The following is a 15870-nucleotide window of genomic DNA, read 5'->3' as shown; positions in this document are numbered from 1 at the left end:
CAGAAAATTAAGCGAATGACGCGTGAAAAAATCCTACTGGAATTAACATTTTGTTGAAGCCTAGCTAGCAAGCTGCAGAAATATATAAATTCAAAAGCACATTTTAAACAATGTTTTAAAAAATATTGCCTGGACCAGAAATGGCAAACAGATGACTGTCTGTCTTCCTGTCTGCATTTTTTTCCGAGGCGGAATTGCAGACTCGCTGCAGCATTTGAAGATTGTGGAGGAGTATAAGCTGGCTCGAGAGACTATTGACCCCATTAACCTGACGCCGACAAGAACAGTGTCTCTACCAAGTGTCTACATTTCAAAAGTCAATATATTCAATATACTGGTCAGTGTTCAGTAACTATGATGTATATCGTTGCCGTCGGGGCAGAAACCTCTCATCTCCATATTCTAACTTTTTGAGTTTTTTTCCCGTAAATTAACGCCCTACCTGATCATTTTACAGCGTCACACAAAGGTATCAAAGGTAAAACGACGCGCGAAACGACGTGTTTTGAGCTTGTAGATCTGCTACTTTTGATATATATTTATTTATTTATTGGACGTACGAGGTTTCCACCCGACGGAGACGGTATCTATATGGCTGGACCGTGACGTCATTTCACTCAAGTCTTTACAACGAATGCCACAACGGATCAAATAACCATGGATCTACTCCACAATGGATCGAATGACCATGGATCTACTCATACTGTGTATGCATGTGTCTATGAAACAAGAGCAAAACATTTAATTCCCTTCCCATGTTATGTTATGTTCAGATCAGCAAGTGCAAGAAAGGAACAAAAAAAAAGAATATTTTACAAACTTTCTAGCCCTAACGACACGTCGTAGGGCATAAGGGAACCCGGTATTTCTCATAGAATAGTTATTCCATAACACATTCAGTAACTGTACAGTACTTTTTGTAGGACCTTGTGAAAGTGAAATCTTGCGTGCAATCGATAATAAATTGACCTCCCAAGGATAATATGCTGTGTAGACTTAGGGATGTGCCTGTTTTTTGTGTCATTTAATTCAGTAGTCTTTCATTTAGTCTTTATCTTTTGACATTTTATACATTAGCAATAAGCACATCGGAACCTTGTCCATCAGCAGAATTTGCTAAATATTGTCGCTGTCGGGACAGATCTAATCTTTCTATGTTTAAAATGTATAGTTTGATATTTGGCATAATGACAGTGTCGTGCGAAATAAGCCAATCTTCAAGCTCAATGTAGATCAGCTATTTTTTACATGTTTTTTGCGTATAAATAATGACATGCCATACATGGGGACACCAGGTTGAAAGTGGTTAAGTCTGTCTCTGGGTTTTATAAATATTGAACCAATGAATAGTATTAACCAGAGCTTGTGACAAAATAATAACTACATTGTATTTTTGGACTGGACAAGATTTCCACCCGACAGCAACAATATTCGGTGTGAAATGGTCTTATTTGCGTGTGAGGGTGTTAATTTTGGAGATCCGATCGACGTTGAGTTTGTCTCAAATGCCTCTTCACAGAATCAGGCCTGACGCGTCGAACCCAAAACCCTAAGCAAAGTCACCATCATGTTTACAATACTGTCCCTATTTAAATATTCACCCAAACCTCGCCATCTAGTGGCGAAGCATGGAAAGGCGGGCATGAACCTCTTATATACAAACAATGTTCAGTTTCAAAGAAATCCCCCTTTTTTTTTCATCGGTTTTGCCTTCCCCACACCCATCCCATCCATCCAGGTTGGTTAAATACACTTATCAAACTATTAAACCAGTTCTGGGATAACAGGCTACAAACAGAGCTTAATATTTCACAGTGAAAAATACCAATCTAATATCAAAAGCGTTTTTTTTTCTTTCAAAAGCCCTACACTTTTTCCTACGTGTAGCTATCAAAAAAGTGGAGTGCTGTGATGATAGGCATGCAGTGCAACTACACCTATCCCTTGTAGTATTGATAAGACCGGTACATATTCAGACAACAATAATCGTATATGAAATATGAATATGAATGAATCACTATTTCACCCATTCAATCGGGGAACGCATCTGTGTCATTTTAGATGTGTTTGGCTATTCAGAAATAGCATATATACGAGCTCATAGCATAAAAGCCAACATTTGCAACTCAAATCTTTGCTTCTGGGGGGTCCCTGGAACAAAACATTTTGAGATGGGGGGTCCGCGGCCAAATTCACATAAAAAACTCAGGAGTCCTGAGTTGATGTTGGCTAGTCCGCACTCTCGCAACGCATCATCATCGCAATCAGGTTGATGCAGTGTTTTAAGTGTGTCCGTGGGTTTTGACTAATATTTTAACCAATGACAAGTATTCACAAGAGGTTTTGGGCATGTGAAGATATCGTCGCAGATCTGCTATTGATCAAAATAGATCTATAAGCTCAAAATGCAGCGCAAAGTGACACGTTTCGAGCTTGTGGATCCGCTACTTTTTGCTACCTTCGAAATCAAACACTGAAAAGTAACAGTTTTGTAACATATGAGGATTCCACCCGACAGCAGGGTTGCCAGATCTGCTCAGTATAATTTCCCCGATCTACAAGCTCACAACGCGTCGCATCGCGACGCGTTGTGAGCTTGTAGATCTGCTATTTTCAAATAGCTGATGTACATGTTAAAGTAATCTTGTGGTCCATAGTCGCTTCTTTTGGGCTGGTTTTCCTACACCTGGTTGCTTGTTTCTCTCGCAGAATCTGGCAACACTGCCCGACAGAGACGATATGATTATTGATGTCTGAATATGAATCAGGTCTATTGACACACTACGACCTCCTCCTGCCAACGATCTATCCTTTACAATATTCACACACACAGTGTATTACACAGAAAAATGTCACGTATTAGTGCATTAAAAAATGTGCCTCTTCAGAGGAGAATTATGATCAGTGGAGTTCCTCTTCTGAACACTTTCCTAGATGATCAGTGGAGTCCTCTTCTTCTGAACACTTTTCCTCCGCCGCACACACACACACACACACACACTACAACACTCCTGTCGTTTCCCCACACGTCATCCATGGAGATGGAAGTTTAGTTTTGATGTGCAAGGAGTCATGCTGCAGAGACCTGTTGGGAAATAAATAAACCAGATTATTATTATCCTACTACTTTAATTGAAATGCCCATGCTGTGGTGTACGTCCTGGGTTGGCCAGCACACGATAACTCCACTTCGCCTCCAAACTTGCCACGTACTATTTGTCAGTGCTCTGGCTAATACCTAGGCTTCTTTCCCCACCTTCAATGTACTTACATACTGTGCAGTTCATATAAAACTACATTCTTTTTATTCAGGCACATTTTTAGCCACCTTTCTTTTTGAAATAGGCGTACAGCATGTGTGACATGGGCGCACACTGTTATGCTTAGCGGCAAACCACGTAATTTGGAGCACGATGCCACCGTGAAATAGGCTCTAATCACAGCAGCCATATTATGAAGACATTCACAGGTGTTACCAATGATACTAATGAAGGCTCTGTTCCATTAATGGTCAAACAGAGTCAGGGTGCTGATGTTGTGCATGTTGGCTCACTGGAAACACTCTGTTACACCAGTGGGTCTACAGTTGGGGTCCAGGGACCCTCATGGGCTTCCAAATGGCCCCTTACGGGTGTGTAACTCTGAGAGTGTACAAATGGAACCAAATGGACCCGTAAGGTCCAAAAGGCTCTGTTCCACTAAATGGAACAGAGCCTTCATTAGTGTCATTGGTAACACCTGTGAAGGAAGTGATAATATGGCTGCTGTGCATAGAGCATATTGCCTTAAGGGAGGATGGGCAGGCGGGCGAACCACATCTTCAAATATATCAGCCATATATTGCCATAAACGGTACAAGGACTGACAGATAGAGATCTCCATATATGGCCATATCAGTTGGATCACTGGTGCAACGTAGCTGTGAGGGCCGCGAAGCCTTATTATGAAAGGGTTTGCTCATGTAACCAGTGGTGGACAAAGTACTCAACTCCAGTACTTGAGTAATATTTGACCAGGAGCATCTATACTTTGGCTCAACTACAAGTGAAAGTTGCTCTGTCAGAAGTATATTTTCTTATTAATCTTAATGCATTGCTGTCTTAGAATTCATATCTCTGCTGTTGGGTAGAAACCAGCTATGTCCAAAATATAACATTTCCAGAAATTAAAAAACATGTTTTTAGAATAACACAATGCTGCCTCATCAAAGTTGGTATGGTGACTTTATACATCGTTCGATACTTGAATGTGTCCTTATATTATCATCACTTTACCCAAATACAGCTCAAGTGGAGTTCGCTTTTTGACCATTAATGTCGTCATTCTAATCAATGATGGAAATGAACAACTATCTCCACAGGTTGGAGTTGTGTGGTTTGACCGACAGTTTGAGGATCCAATGGAGTTAGGAGGTTTAGTCAGAAACGCCTTTTAGTACTTTTCATTCGTTCAATATTTATAAAACCCACACACAGACGTAAAGGGTGTTCAATAGCACTGATTTAAATAAATACAAAAGTTGGAGAATAGCTTGGTTTCTGCCCGACAGCGACGAATAACGATTTACAAAATTCAAAGATTTTGATAGAAATGATAGTGAAAATAGCAGATCTAGCCGAGACGATATGAAATCTAATCAACCCTCCCCTTCCACAATAACAACAAAACACTTTACCTGTTAGAATGTGAAAGCTGCCACTGCATTAGGTGAAGAAGCTATGGAAAAGAAAGAAGTAGTACAGTTTAATCCATGACAATCCATTGAATACATACAGTATTATTAGTATGTATTATTCACTAGAGCTAGGCAAAACTCACCACAATCCACACTATATATCACTCCCAACCTGCAATCCTTAAAGGACGACCTATCTTCATATAATTAATATATAATATATAATCACTAATGTTCATGACAAAATGGTAAAAAAAAAAAAAAAATCTACTTGTTCTGTGTCTCAGAGAAGGGCTGTGGACAGTTCAGAAACTCGCCTACCAGTGACATCATCGTTAGGCAGTTTTTCTTTTCTTTTTTACAAGATCTGAAATGCTTTATTTAGATTTTTATGAACACGAGAACAATGGCATGCCATTATAGCATGCTAACTTTTCAGGAATAGAAAGCCTGCCGTTTCTATTAGCTTGGCCTTGGATTCCCCATCGATGATGTCACTGGTAGGCGGGTTTCTGAACTGTCCACAGCCCTCCTCTGAGACACAGACCCGGTGGACACAAATGGTACCATACTATAATGAGCATTAGTGACGACCAATTATATAAAGATAGGTTGACAATGGGTGAAGTCGTCCTTTAAGTTGTATGTCCTACCTGGGATTCAAACCCGGATCTCCTGCATAGGAGACCAAACATCTACCCCTCTGCAGCTTTAAGAAAACCAACAACACTAATTGTTCAAGGAATATCTTAAATAATACAATTTAGGCATTTAGCAGACGCTGTTATCCAGAGTGACTTACAAGTTTGAGATCGTAATAAGCAGAGTAAGCAAGGTAAATAATCCTATAGGGTACAAATACATTTACAAATACATATCTTTACATTGATAACCTGGCGAGAAGAATCATGGAATTCTCAAGGCATTTGAGGCATCAGTTAAATTTGTCAGGCAAAGACAGGCAGGCATCACACTGCGTATAGTCTTGTGAGTCAGACTGTTGCCTCCCACAATGTTCAAATGCTTCTGTCTGTGTCTGTCTGTCTGTCTGTCTGTCTGTCTGTCTGTCTGTCATACAGTCTGGACCAACAGAAGCTCTGTAAATGATCAGAGGATGAAGTGGATGTGACTCCTCCTCCTCCCCACTTCCGTTTCGTCTTTACAGTCGCGTAAATGTGTCCAAATATAAATCAAAATCATCGAAGCATATACAGTATAGCTTGCTGCTTATTAGAAACGGAAATTCTAAAATAAAATATATTTTCAAATATATTTTCGTGAATGGAAATGACCAACGGATGATACAGTAGCTTCCGTTCTCGGATTTCAGGAGGTGTGGTTACAGATTTTATATAACATTCGGAGATTGTGGAATAGTAATATGACGACGCGAAACTACACTGCGTATGACGTAAGATCAAAATGGCCACTGTGTGAATTATGATCACTGGGTTAGCAAGGTCAGAGATTTAGAGACATGCATAGGATTGTGTGTACTGTACAGCTGTGCACTGGAAGCAACTGTTCAAGAAATGATTTAAAGTTAGAAATCACACTCGCACAGATCACTCTCGTTCAGTGGTTCTCAACCTTTTCTGGATCAAGGCAAACTAGGAAAAAAGTGTTTGAAAAAAGTGCTTGCGGCCACTTAACCACTTAACTGTTAAGTGGTCAGATGGGTGGACCGCATTAAGTTCCTATTTGTTGGTATCACAATGAAAACTAATTGATGTAAAGAAAAAATGCCATGACAGTTTGTTTTACATTATTCTTTTTATATATATATATATATATATATATATATATATATATATATATATATATATATATATATATATATATATATATAATCATTAAAATCTGAATGTTTTGCCATATAGTTGGGGACCCACTTGCAACACCCTCACGGCCCACAGGTTGAGAACCACTGCTTTTAGTAGAACAAAGTGAAAGACAGAAAACAACCAGGAAGTGGAAGACCAGACCCAAGGAAGAAAGCAGAATGAGGGGATTGTTTATAGTTCAGTCATGTGACAGAGAAAGTGTCAGAGTCGTTTTAACATTCACTGAAGCCCTCCACCTCCCATGATGCACTGTGGCAGAGGACTATCCTCTCCAGTTCTGGACAGACACACTAAACAGCTTTTTTTTTGTTTTTACATTAACCACTTGAACCGTAGCATCCCTTTTCTGAGGAGAACTTTAGCCAAAAATAGCCGATCTACAAGCTCACAACGCCTACAATGCCTACGATCTACAGCGGCTATTTTTTGGCAAAGAGGTAGGCCTAGGTGTAGAGGGAAAAAAGAGCAGACCAAGTAAAAAAAGTAAAAACACAATTTTATACAATATAGAGGGGGTTCCTGATGATCTCTCTCTCTCAGCTATAGGGGGTCCTTGGCCCCGAAAAACATTGACGACCCCTGGTCTCTAGACTAGAATGTACATCAACTAAACTTCTAGAATAATTCATAATTCATCATAATAAGTATAATTGTAGATTAAAGGTGCATGGGAACCTATAGCCTGAATTTGTAGCTTGTTTTCCAGTTGGTTAAAAGCATGGCAACACAGTCAGCTGCAGCTATTAACAGTGATATAATAATTACAGTTACATTCATGTCGCGCTGCAAGCTTGTACATCTCCATTTATCTTATTTTTTACTTTTTTGAAAAGTCTTGAAAGTGCTTGAATTGTCTTTTTAATAATTTGGAATGTTTCAACACAAATCCTCTCTTATAGGGGTCCCTGGCACAAAACATTTTCAGATGGTGGTCCGTGGCTAAATACATAATCATTTTGGGGGTCCTTTGGCACGAAAAAGAACCACTGGCTTAGAAGGCATTTGTAGAATCAGCCTCAGATCTTAATGGGTTAAACTAAGCTAAGCCACAGTAGCTGTCTGCAGCCAGCATTTTTGTTTTAAGGTGGACAGCCACATTTGTATGCTTTGCTGGCTGTGCACTGCCTGCAGTCCTTGATTGTTTGCCTGCGAGGTGAAAAAAAAAACGAATCAAAGTGATTGTCAGGTCATTAAAGTTGCCCTGAAATCACCCCATCCTCTGGTGCATCCTCTGGTACAATGAGGTCTATACATCCCTAGACTAAAAACATACGTTGATAACGTCCACGTGCACCTCCTGAGGCCATAGACAGGGTTCCTTGTTTCATGCAGTAATGTTTACAAACATCACTGCGCGTGTACACATTCACGGGGCAAGACTGCACAGCTGATAGGAGCAGTGAGCTGCAGTGCATGGTCACGTGACCTCAAGTTCAAGTGTGTAGCATTCCAGATAATGTATAATATATTCATAGATAAGAGCGGTGTTGGGCAGTAACACGTTACTTTTAATATATTACTGTAATATTCTTATTTTACCCAGTAACGTGTAAGGCCAAAACAGTAATATTATACCATATTACTATGTAAAAAATAGTACATATTACATTTTTTTCAGGTTTTGTTTGCTGCCTTTTGAAAAAGTTTAGTTTAAAAGGTCAAGAGAGATTGCTGCTTTATTTTTATAGCCTTTTTGGCTGATGGTGACTCATATTATCATTATTATTATTATTTTCATTACTATTACTATTATTCCCCAAAAAATTATTCAGTTCTAAAAGGAGCTGGCTAAACAGATTGTGTTGTTGCACATCTCTTTTTTCTTTCTTTTTTGAGGGTGGGGGGGGCAAAAGTCATATGTAATGTAAATGTAATATGATATATGATACTGTATATGACTCTTGATTCCAAGTAGTAAGTAATATAATATTATTATATATATATTTTTTGTATAACTTTTTTAAGGAGTAATATGTAACAAGTAATATATAACTCTCCTGAGTAATATTGCCCAACACTGGATATGAGTGCTGTTATCTGCCATTGTAGTTGCACAGTAAACCATACAATATGTCCTATTATGTACGAATAATCCCCTTTGAGTCAGCATAGCATCTCTACAGCACAACAAAGGGTGCATTTCTTTCTCTGATGACTAACAATGTCATTAAAACCTTTTTCCGTCTCTGAGAATGTCCGGGCGAAGTATTTTCTGGTCCCTGCCTGAGTTGTTGAAGTTGCTTACTACTTCATCCGGCTGATGGTTGGACGGGGGGGGGGGGGGGGGGGGGGGGCAGTTAGGGGTTAAGTGTCTTGGTCAGGGACAGGGGAGACTTGAGAGTGAGCCTCCGAGGGTCGAACCAGCAACCTTCCGATTCTCGGACGACCTCTCTACCCGCTCGGCTATGGTCACTATTTTGCTAGCACATCACAGCAACATTCAAGACAACAACAAACAAGGAGAAGAATGGATCCTTGGCACCCTACCGGCCGACACACACACACGCACACACACCACCCCGTGTGTGTCCCTCATGCGTAGTAGGCGGCTGCTTTCTTGCTGCAGTGTGGTGGGGGTCGACCCATGGAGGACAGAGAGGGGGGCACCCTGATGATGAGCCAATGGAGGAGGGGGAGGAGGAGGGAGAATGATGCATGAGATGAGTCGGCATTGAGATGGAACAACGCATTCATCTCGTTGCTTGCCGAAAAGTACAGATCACAATGAGCTCACGACGTGTTGTGAGCTTGTAGCTCTGTGCTTTCTGGCAAGCGACACCTTAGTGCAATGGAGTGTGAATTAAGCTTTATGCTCCCCTCCACCCACCCCCACCCCAGGCAATGTATGGAAAGCATGTAGCTGATGGGAGCCTAGACCAGTGTTTCTCACTCCAGGCCTGGTAGTGAATGAATGTATAGGTGACAGAAAGTACCAAGGAACCTAGACCAGTGTTTCTCAACTGTTTGTGTTTGGTGCAAAGGTGCCCAAAAGAGGGCCACAAGATGTTCCAGCGACTAAGAACCGAGCAATGCGATCTTCATCGTGTCGTCTGGTGTATTTTGTGTTGGTACTTCTTAATGAAACTAAACCTGGACATGGACTTCATGAAATGACTTGGCTTGTCCAAGAGAGACAAACAAGGCATAAGTGCGATATACCTTAACATCAATTTGCATAAAGCCAGTGCAACGGTAGATTAACAAAAACTTTTACTCGTGAGAAATAGTAGCTTGGTTGTTAACTATGATTATTCTGTTTCACATTTTCTTCTCGGAAAAAATAAAATAACATGAACTTACTTATAAAGCTCAATAAAACTACATGACATTTTTCTTACCAGCTTGCTTGCACAGCTTCAATGTCGCTCACTAGATTTTGCGCCAAACATATCCCGAAAATCTGTGTGAAAAATGACAATATTAAACATTTTCAATCTCACATAACACACAGTGTCATTCACTGTCCTATTATGAATTGATTCACACTGTATGGAACCATAGAGTTTTATTGTTGTCTATTTAGTATTCAGTTCCCGTTCTGATTATGAACAGTTACACTATGAAATTTATTATCCAATAATAGACCTGACAGGTTTATTGTTGTTTGTTCTACCGCACCAAAAACAGCTGATCTATGAGCTCACAACACATTGTAGCGTGATGTGGTGTGAGCTTATAGATTGTCTCTTTTCGGTGTAAGTACGACGCCAGCGAGCAACTAAGTATAAATCTGTCTTTAGAACTTTATAACCCTGAAAAAGTGGGACTTCCCACCCTCCAGTCCACGTCTTAAGTAAGGGAAAAAAATGGCCACCATGTGAGTGTGGTCGGGAGAGACTATTTCTATGGTGTTTTCGACCAGGTTGGCACCTTTTTTGAGGCATAGTTTTTGTGAGGTTAAGGTTAGGTTTGGGCCAGTGGTCTGGGGACCACCTGTGGTCCTTAAGGGGGTTCCAGGTGGTCCCCAGCTAAATGACGGAGAGTTGGTAACCAAATGGACCCTTATAGATCTTTAACTCTTGAGAGCGTAATAGATCTTTAACTCTTGAGAGCGTAAAATGAAACCAAATGGACCCTTACATTTGGTTTCATTTTACGCTCTCAAGAGTTAAATTACTGCATTACTTAATTTACAAGAAGTCTGCACAATTAGAGAATGTAGAAAATGTGTTATTTTGAACAACGTTTGCCTGTTGTCTCTACTATGGTACCACATCAACACAGCATGGAATTGTGGACAAAATACAAAATATTCTAAGATTTGGGTCTAAGAGTCTCAAGAATCTCATCAAACAGTGGTTCCGTGGCTCAAATGCCGAATAAATAATGGACTTTGATATGAAAAGGGTTGAAAACCACTGGTTTTGGCATATAACCTGTCACGACCACGCCCACGCCCTCATTCCAGAGGTCCTCATCTCCAGCCTATTAACTTTACACACCTGTTCCTCCTTAGTGCACTCCTATATATACCCCCCTCTTCCTTTCTGCCAGCAGGCAGTATTGTTTGGCTCTAGACTAGACTAGCAGCTCCACACGGTCCCGTCCGTGTTTGTCCTTGTTTATAGTTTCTCTGAACTGTGCCTTGTGCACTTGTACCTTTGTTGGACTTTATTAAACACCCTTGAAACCTGCGCCAGCATTCAAGAATGTCATTACATAACCACTGTACCGAGTATGGTCAGCGAGGGACCAGAGGTCCATCCTTACACACCTGCAGCAGTGCAACACCGATGAAGATCCCCGCCACCAGCGTCAGGTTGTCCTGCAGCCACTTCTCAAACTGTGGCACACAGCCCTTCACGTTGATGGAGTCCTTCTGCTCTGCGTCCTGCATGAGGCACAGCACCACAGCTTTACAATGTGTTCTCATCTTTTTATTTTTTTACTATAATTTTTATCCCTCGATTTTGTAACCCTTTTTTCGCCCGGTGCCAATTCTCTAAGTGATCCTGGGCACTACACTCCCCCCACCAGCCTAGGGAGCCCAGGGCCGAGCTCATGCCTCCTTCAATGCATGAGAGCCAACAGACCTTCTTGTCACCTGACAGGGGGGAGTGTCCCTGGTTTTGTGAGGGTATTAACTACCCTGGGAGACACGGGGAGAATATGCAAACTCCACACAGAGTAGGCCCTTTCGCCAACCGCACCTAGGATATGGGCGCTGGCGACGCGGAGGAGAAGACACGCCTCCAGCGCCCACAGCGTCCCCGGCGGGAATCGAACCCAGGACCTTCTAGCTGTGAGGCGACAGCGCTACCGACTGCGCCACCGTGCCCCCTATTCTCATCTTTTTCTACGGCACTTACCTTATTCATTAGCTATTCACTGCGAGTGAACCAGATTCATTGTATTATTGTATTAAGTACAATGTATGTATAAAAAGTGTGCTTCTAAATAAAGATGTTCCAACATATTTTTTTCCTCCCCAATACCTGTGAGCTTGCAGATGGCTCAGGTTAAACACGTTGTAAAACATGAGCGTAATCACACAGGTAGCAGATCTGTCATTCACAGTGATAGAACAAGTTAAGAAATCCAGAAGAGGTGGTGATTTAGACACCAAACTCTTACAAAGTGAATCCAGATGGATTTTTCACTTGCAATCTGTTAACCCGGGTGGCATGAATGAAGACCTTTCCCTCCAATGCTACCTATAGGAACCATAGACTGTATAAATGAGATGGACAAACCCACTCCGCTGCTTTCTACAGACCGAAAATGAAGCCGATTGTGCCAAGACTGTAGGTCCGCCATCTTTCAATACGCGTCAGAATGAGACCAGACCATTATTGGTTGGGTAGCTTGTCAATCAAGAGCGGGGGGGCGGGGAATGAATGCTATTGGTTGTGTAGCTTGTCAATCAAATCATCCCGCCCCTCCTAGAGAATAGCCTACTTTATCGTCAATTTTATAATAAATAGGACCATAATTTAGCAAAACGCATATCCTGATGATTGAAAGGAGACTTTAAACTAGCGACTGGAAGCATATAGAATTTATGAACATTTTTATTACAGTAAGAAAATCTAGTCTAAAGTTTGTCAAAAAACCCATTCACTTGCGTTAAAATAAATTATTTCTGACACCACAGGTCGGCGCAGGGTAAAACAGCGCCACTCTGGCCATTTTGTCGGCCTCATCGTAAATATCTAAGAGTTGCCCCTTGATAGGAACCCTGCATTTATCTTATTTTGTACTAATTTGTATTATTTATTTCAAAAAATCCTTAAATGTTACTAATGTGACTGTTTTAACAAATGTTTTTCAAAAATGTGTATCAAGAGAATGCTGACATGACTGGACTGGATGCATAAACTGTTTGTATAGTGAACTTCATGATTCAAATGTAACACAAATGTGTAATCCTGTTTTTTCTGTCTGCAATTGATCTGTCCACGCCCTATGGTAACCATGGTGATGACCTTGAGTAGTGATCCTCAGCACCTGAGCTGAGGTGATCAAGCACCCTATAAAAGCAGTGTATTTGTCTGTGTCCCACCATTATAGCCCTGACGAAGGTCCTGGGAGGACTGAAACGTTTGCTTTTTAATCCACTGAGCACCGAGCACATTATGAGCATCTAAAAATAAAGAAAAATGTTTTTCTTTAAGTCTTGTCTAAGGGGTTTTTCCTTAAACTCCATGCAGTGAGCGAGTCTCCGTCTGTCAGTTTACCCTTATGTTTTTCGAAGATGGCATCCAAAGCGCCCTCCCGCTCATAAAACGCAAAAGTGCTTGTTGAGAACGTCTGGCCAAGCTGGAGGGTGTAAATATTGCCAAATTGCTGACATTTCGCTAGCTGTGCCTAGCGTTACACTAGGACTGCACATATTGTTGTTTGCCTGTGTAGCGTAAATGAGCTATCATCAGGTGATAAACTATGTGATATCGGATCAGGGCATAGACTTGCGTACTCGCTGACACCCGATCCAGCATTATGAGTTGTATCAGGGGTATTTAAGATACTGGAATCAGAACAACTCTATTTCTAAAACCCTCCATAGGCAAATGTGTTCATTTACTAAGCCAGTTTGTTTCACAAGCGTATGTACACAGAGTAAATCGACTAGAAATTAAATCTCCTGAAATGAGTGTTTTAAGGTTTTCATTTGCAAGATACTCACCGGTTTTGCTCGTACGTCGTAACCACACTGTGTGTTTATCACGTCCTCCTGTTGACAAGGACAAGTAGACACATTTGATTCAAGAAGAAACAAAGACGGGTACATACATGACAAAGGGAATGGGGGGAAAGCGTTATAGTCTTCTAATTGCTGTGTTGTGTTTTGCCTTTTTCTAAGAATGTTTTTTGATTCCTTCTTTGACACAAAGAAAGCCAGTGAGAGACAAAGAGAAGGAAAGATAGAGCCTTGAAGCAAGATGAATGGGAGAGAGCATGTAACCGTGTGTGCATGCTTACGTGTGTGTGTGTGTGTGTGTGTGTGTGTGTGTGTGTGTGTGTGTGTGTGTGTGTGTGTGTGTGTGTGTGTGTGTGGGTGTGTGTGTGTGTGTGTGTGCGTGTGCGTGTGTGTGTGCGTGCATGCGACTATGCATGTGTATGTGTGTGCATGCATAAATGCATGTGTGTGTAGCCCTAGGTTCCGCACCGCTGGGTCTTTTGTGCAGCAGGAGAACGGGACCCCACACTTCTCTCTGCTGGGGTTCCCATCAGTGCAGTTAAAATAAATGTTGAGATTCCAGTCGTCTGCACCGAACGCCCCGCAGCACTCCCACTGCAAGAAATACACAGAATAATTTAAGTATAAATAATATAAACAAAATAAACAAAACAGGCCATGGATTTAATTATTGTATTCTTTCAAAAGGTTTAAAGCCGATCTACAAGATCACAACGCATCTCATTAAGAATCACTTTACTTGTCATTTTCCCCATGTACTCACATACCAGGGGCGGACTGGGACCAAAATTCAGCCCTGGCATTTTGGTCCGAACCGGCCCACCGCCTCCCGGACAGTTTTGCCAACGGGGGGGGGGGGTGTTTAACCCAGCAACCCTATGTAAATTACGCCACTGCTGAAAAGCATTCCAGCCCAAACATTAACGTAACTAATAATTGGGCCGCGCAACCCGGAAATGACTATGCAAAACAACTGTGATTATCTCACATAATTCCCCACAGTTGGGTTTGATAACACATAACACATCCATACAGACATGGTTGGAATGCTGTGTGTTTGTCATACATTTTTTATCCCCTTTCAATCTACCCTTTTCTGTCTCTTTCCATGTTATGTAATAAAAACAGGCTAACACCATGCTACGCTGACATGCTGGCATGATGGAATATATGCATTAAGCTGACTTAACACTGCACGGTGAAGCAGCTCTCAAAGGCTTTTAGAACACAAACGCAAACGAAGCAGATTATGCCACTATAGAAAACCACGAAACCATTTTTTTTGTTTAACCCATTAAGGCCTGAGGTTCCGATTCTACAAAATGTCTTCTAAATCCTAACAGTTTGTTTTTTTAAACTTATGTTGCTATGTCAGTGGTTTTCAAACGTTTTAATGTCAATGACCCCAAAATGTTTATGTATTTGGCCGCGCGGACCCTCGTCTCAAAATATTTTGTTTCACGGACCCCCCAGAAGCAAAGATTTGAGTTACAAATGTTCGCTTTAAAAATATATATATTCAAAAATGTGCACACATTTTCTCGATTTTTCAAAAATAGCAGATCTACAAGCTCGTAGCGCGGCACTCGGTGCCGCGCTATGAGCTTGTAGATCTGCTAATGGGCTGTCTTAATGGGTTAAAGAAAAATGTCAACATGATGTCGATTTAGCTATTTGTATTATGGATGAAAACCCGGATCTTAGCTTTACTGGGTTTTGAGATGTTCTACGGTACAGTACTGATTGGCATAATCAGCTTTGTTTGTGTTCCTTATGTGTTCCTTATGTGCTAAAAGAGCTCTTTCACCATACATTGTAAGTCAATGAGGAGACTATTTTTGAATTGTTAATGCATCTTCATTAAACCACTCATCTATATCATAAAACCTTTTAGCCTTATTGGTCCAGCCAAACCCCTGTGGCCAGTGCCTCACTGGGAACCAGGGCTGCTGTATCGTGAACGTACGTATTCCTGAGTGAAGTCGATGAGGTTCTGCAGATCGATGTCGTCCCGGTACGCCCGGATGTTGTTGTTGATGAACAGGTTGAGCTGGTCTTTGATCCAGTCCTTGAACACGAAGGCCAGGATGCCCGTCGTCAGCTCCAGGAAGAAGATGATGCCCAGGAACACAGAGAACTGGGGAAGAGAACCAAATCAATTTAAGCAGCTCTTTATCCATTAAATCTGTGTCATTTTAAGATTTCTTTGG

General features: G+C 41.2%; 1 protein-coding gene across 2 annotated transcripts in view; it reads right to left on the bottom strand.

The window, feature by feature from the left end:
* Positions 1–1405: 1405 nt before the first annotated feature.
* tspan5a (tetraspanin 5a) overlaps positions 1406–15870 on the bottom strand; it is a 21426-nt gene continuing 6961 nt past the window's right edge. The window contains exons 4-10 of one of the 2 annotated variants that reach the window (XM_084042780.1): positions 15627–15797; positions 14129–14254; positions 13646–13693; positions 11234–11350; positions 9858–9919; positions 4676–4716; positions 1406–3085 (exon numbers count right to left, since the gene is read on the bottom strand). In XM_084042780.1, the coding sequence (XP_083898906.1) occupies positions 4704–4716; positions 9858–9919; positions 11234–11350; positions 13646–13693; positions 14129–14254; positions 15627–15797 (537 nt within the window). In that variant the 3' untranslated portion in view covers positions 1406–3085; positions 4676–4703. Of the gene's footprint in view, positions 3086–4675; positions 4717–9006; positions 9128–9857; positions 9920–11233; positions 11351–13645; positions 13694–14128; positions 14255–15626; positions 15798–15870 lie in introns of those variants that run through there. The other variant, XM_084042779.1, reaches the window with a different exon arrangement.

This window comes from Gymnoscopelus microlampas (assembly GCF_963454915.1).
Source record: "Gymnoscopelus microlampas genome assembly, chromosome: 19".
NCBI lineage: Eukaryota > Metazoa > Chordata > Actinopteri > Myctophiformes > Myctophidae > Gymnoscopelus > Gymnoscopelus microlampas.
The sequence above is the reverse complement of the archived record's forward strand: the minus strand, read 5'-3'. Positions and strand labels throughout refer to the sequence as shown.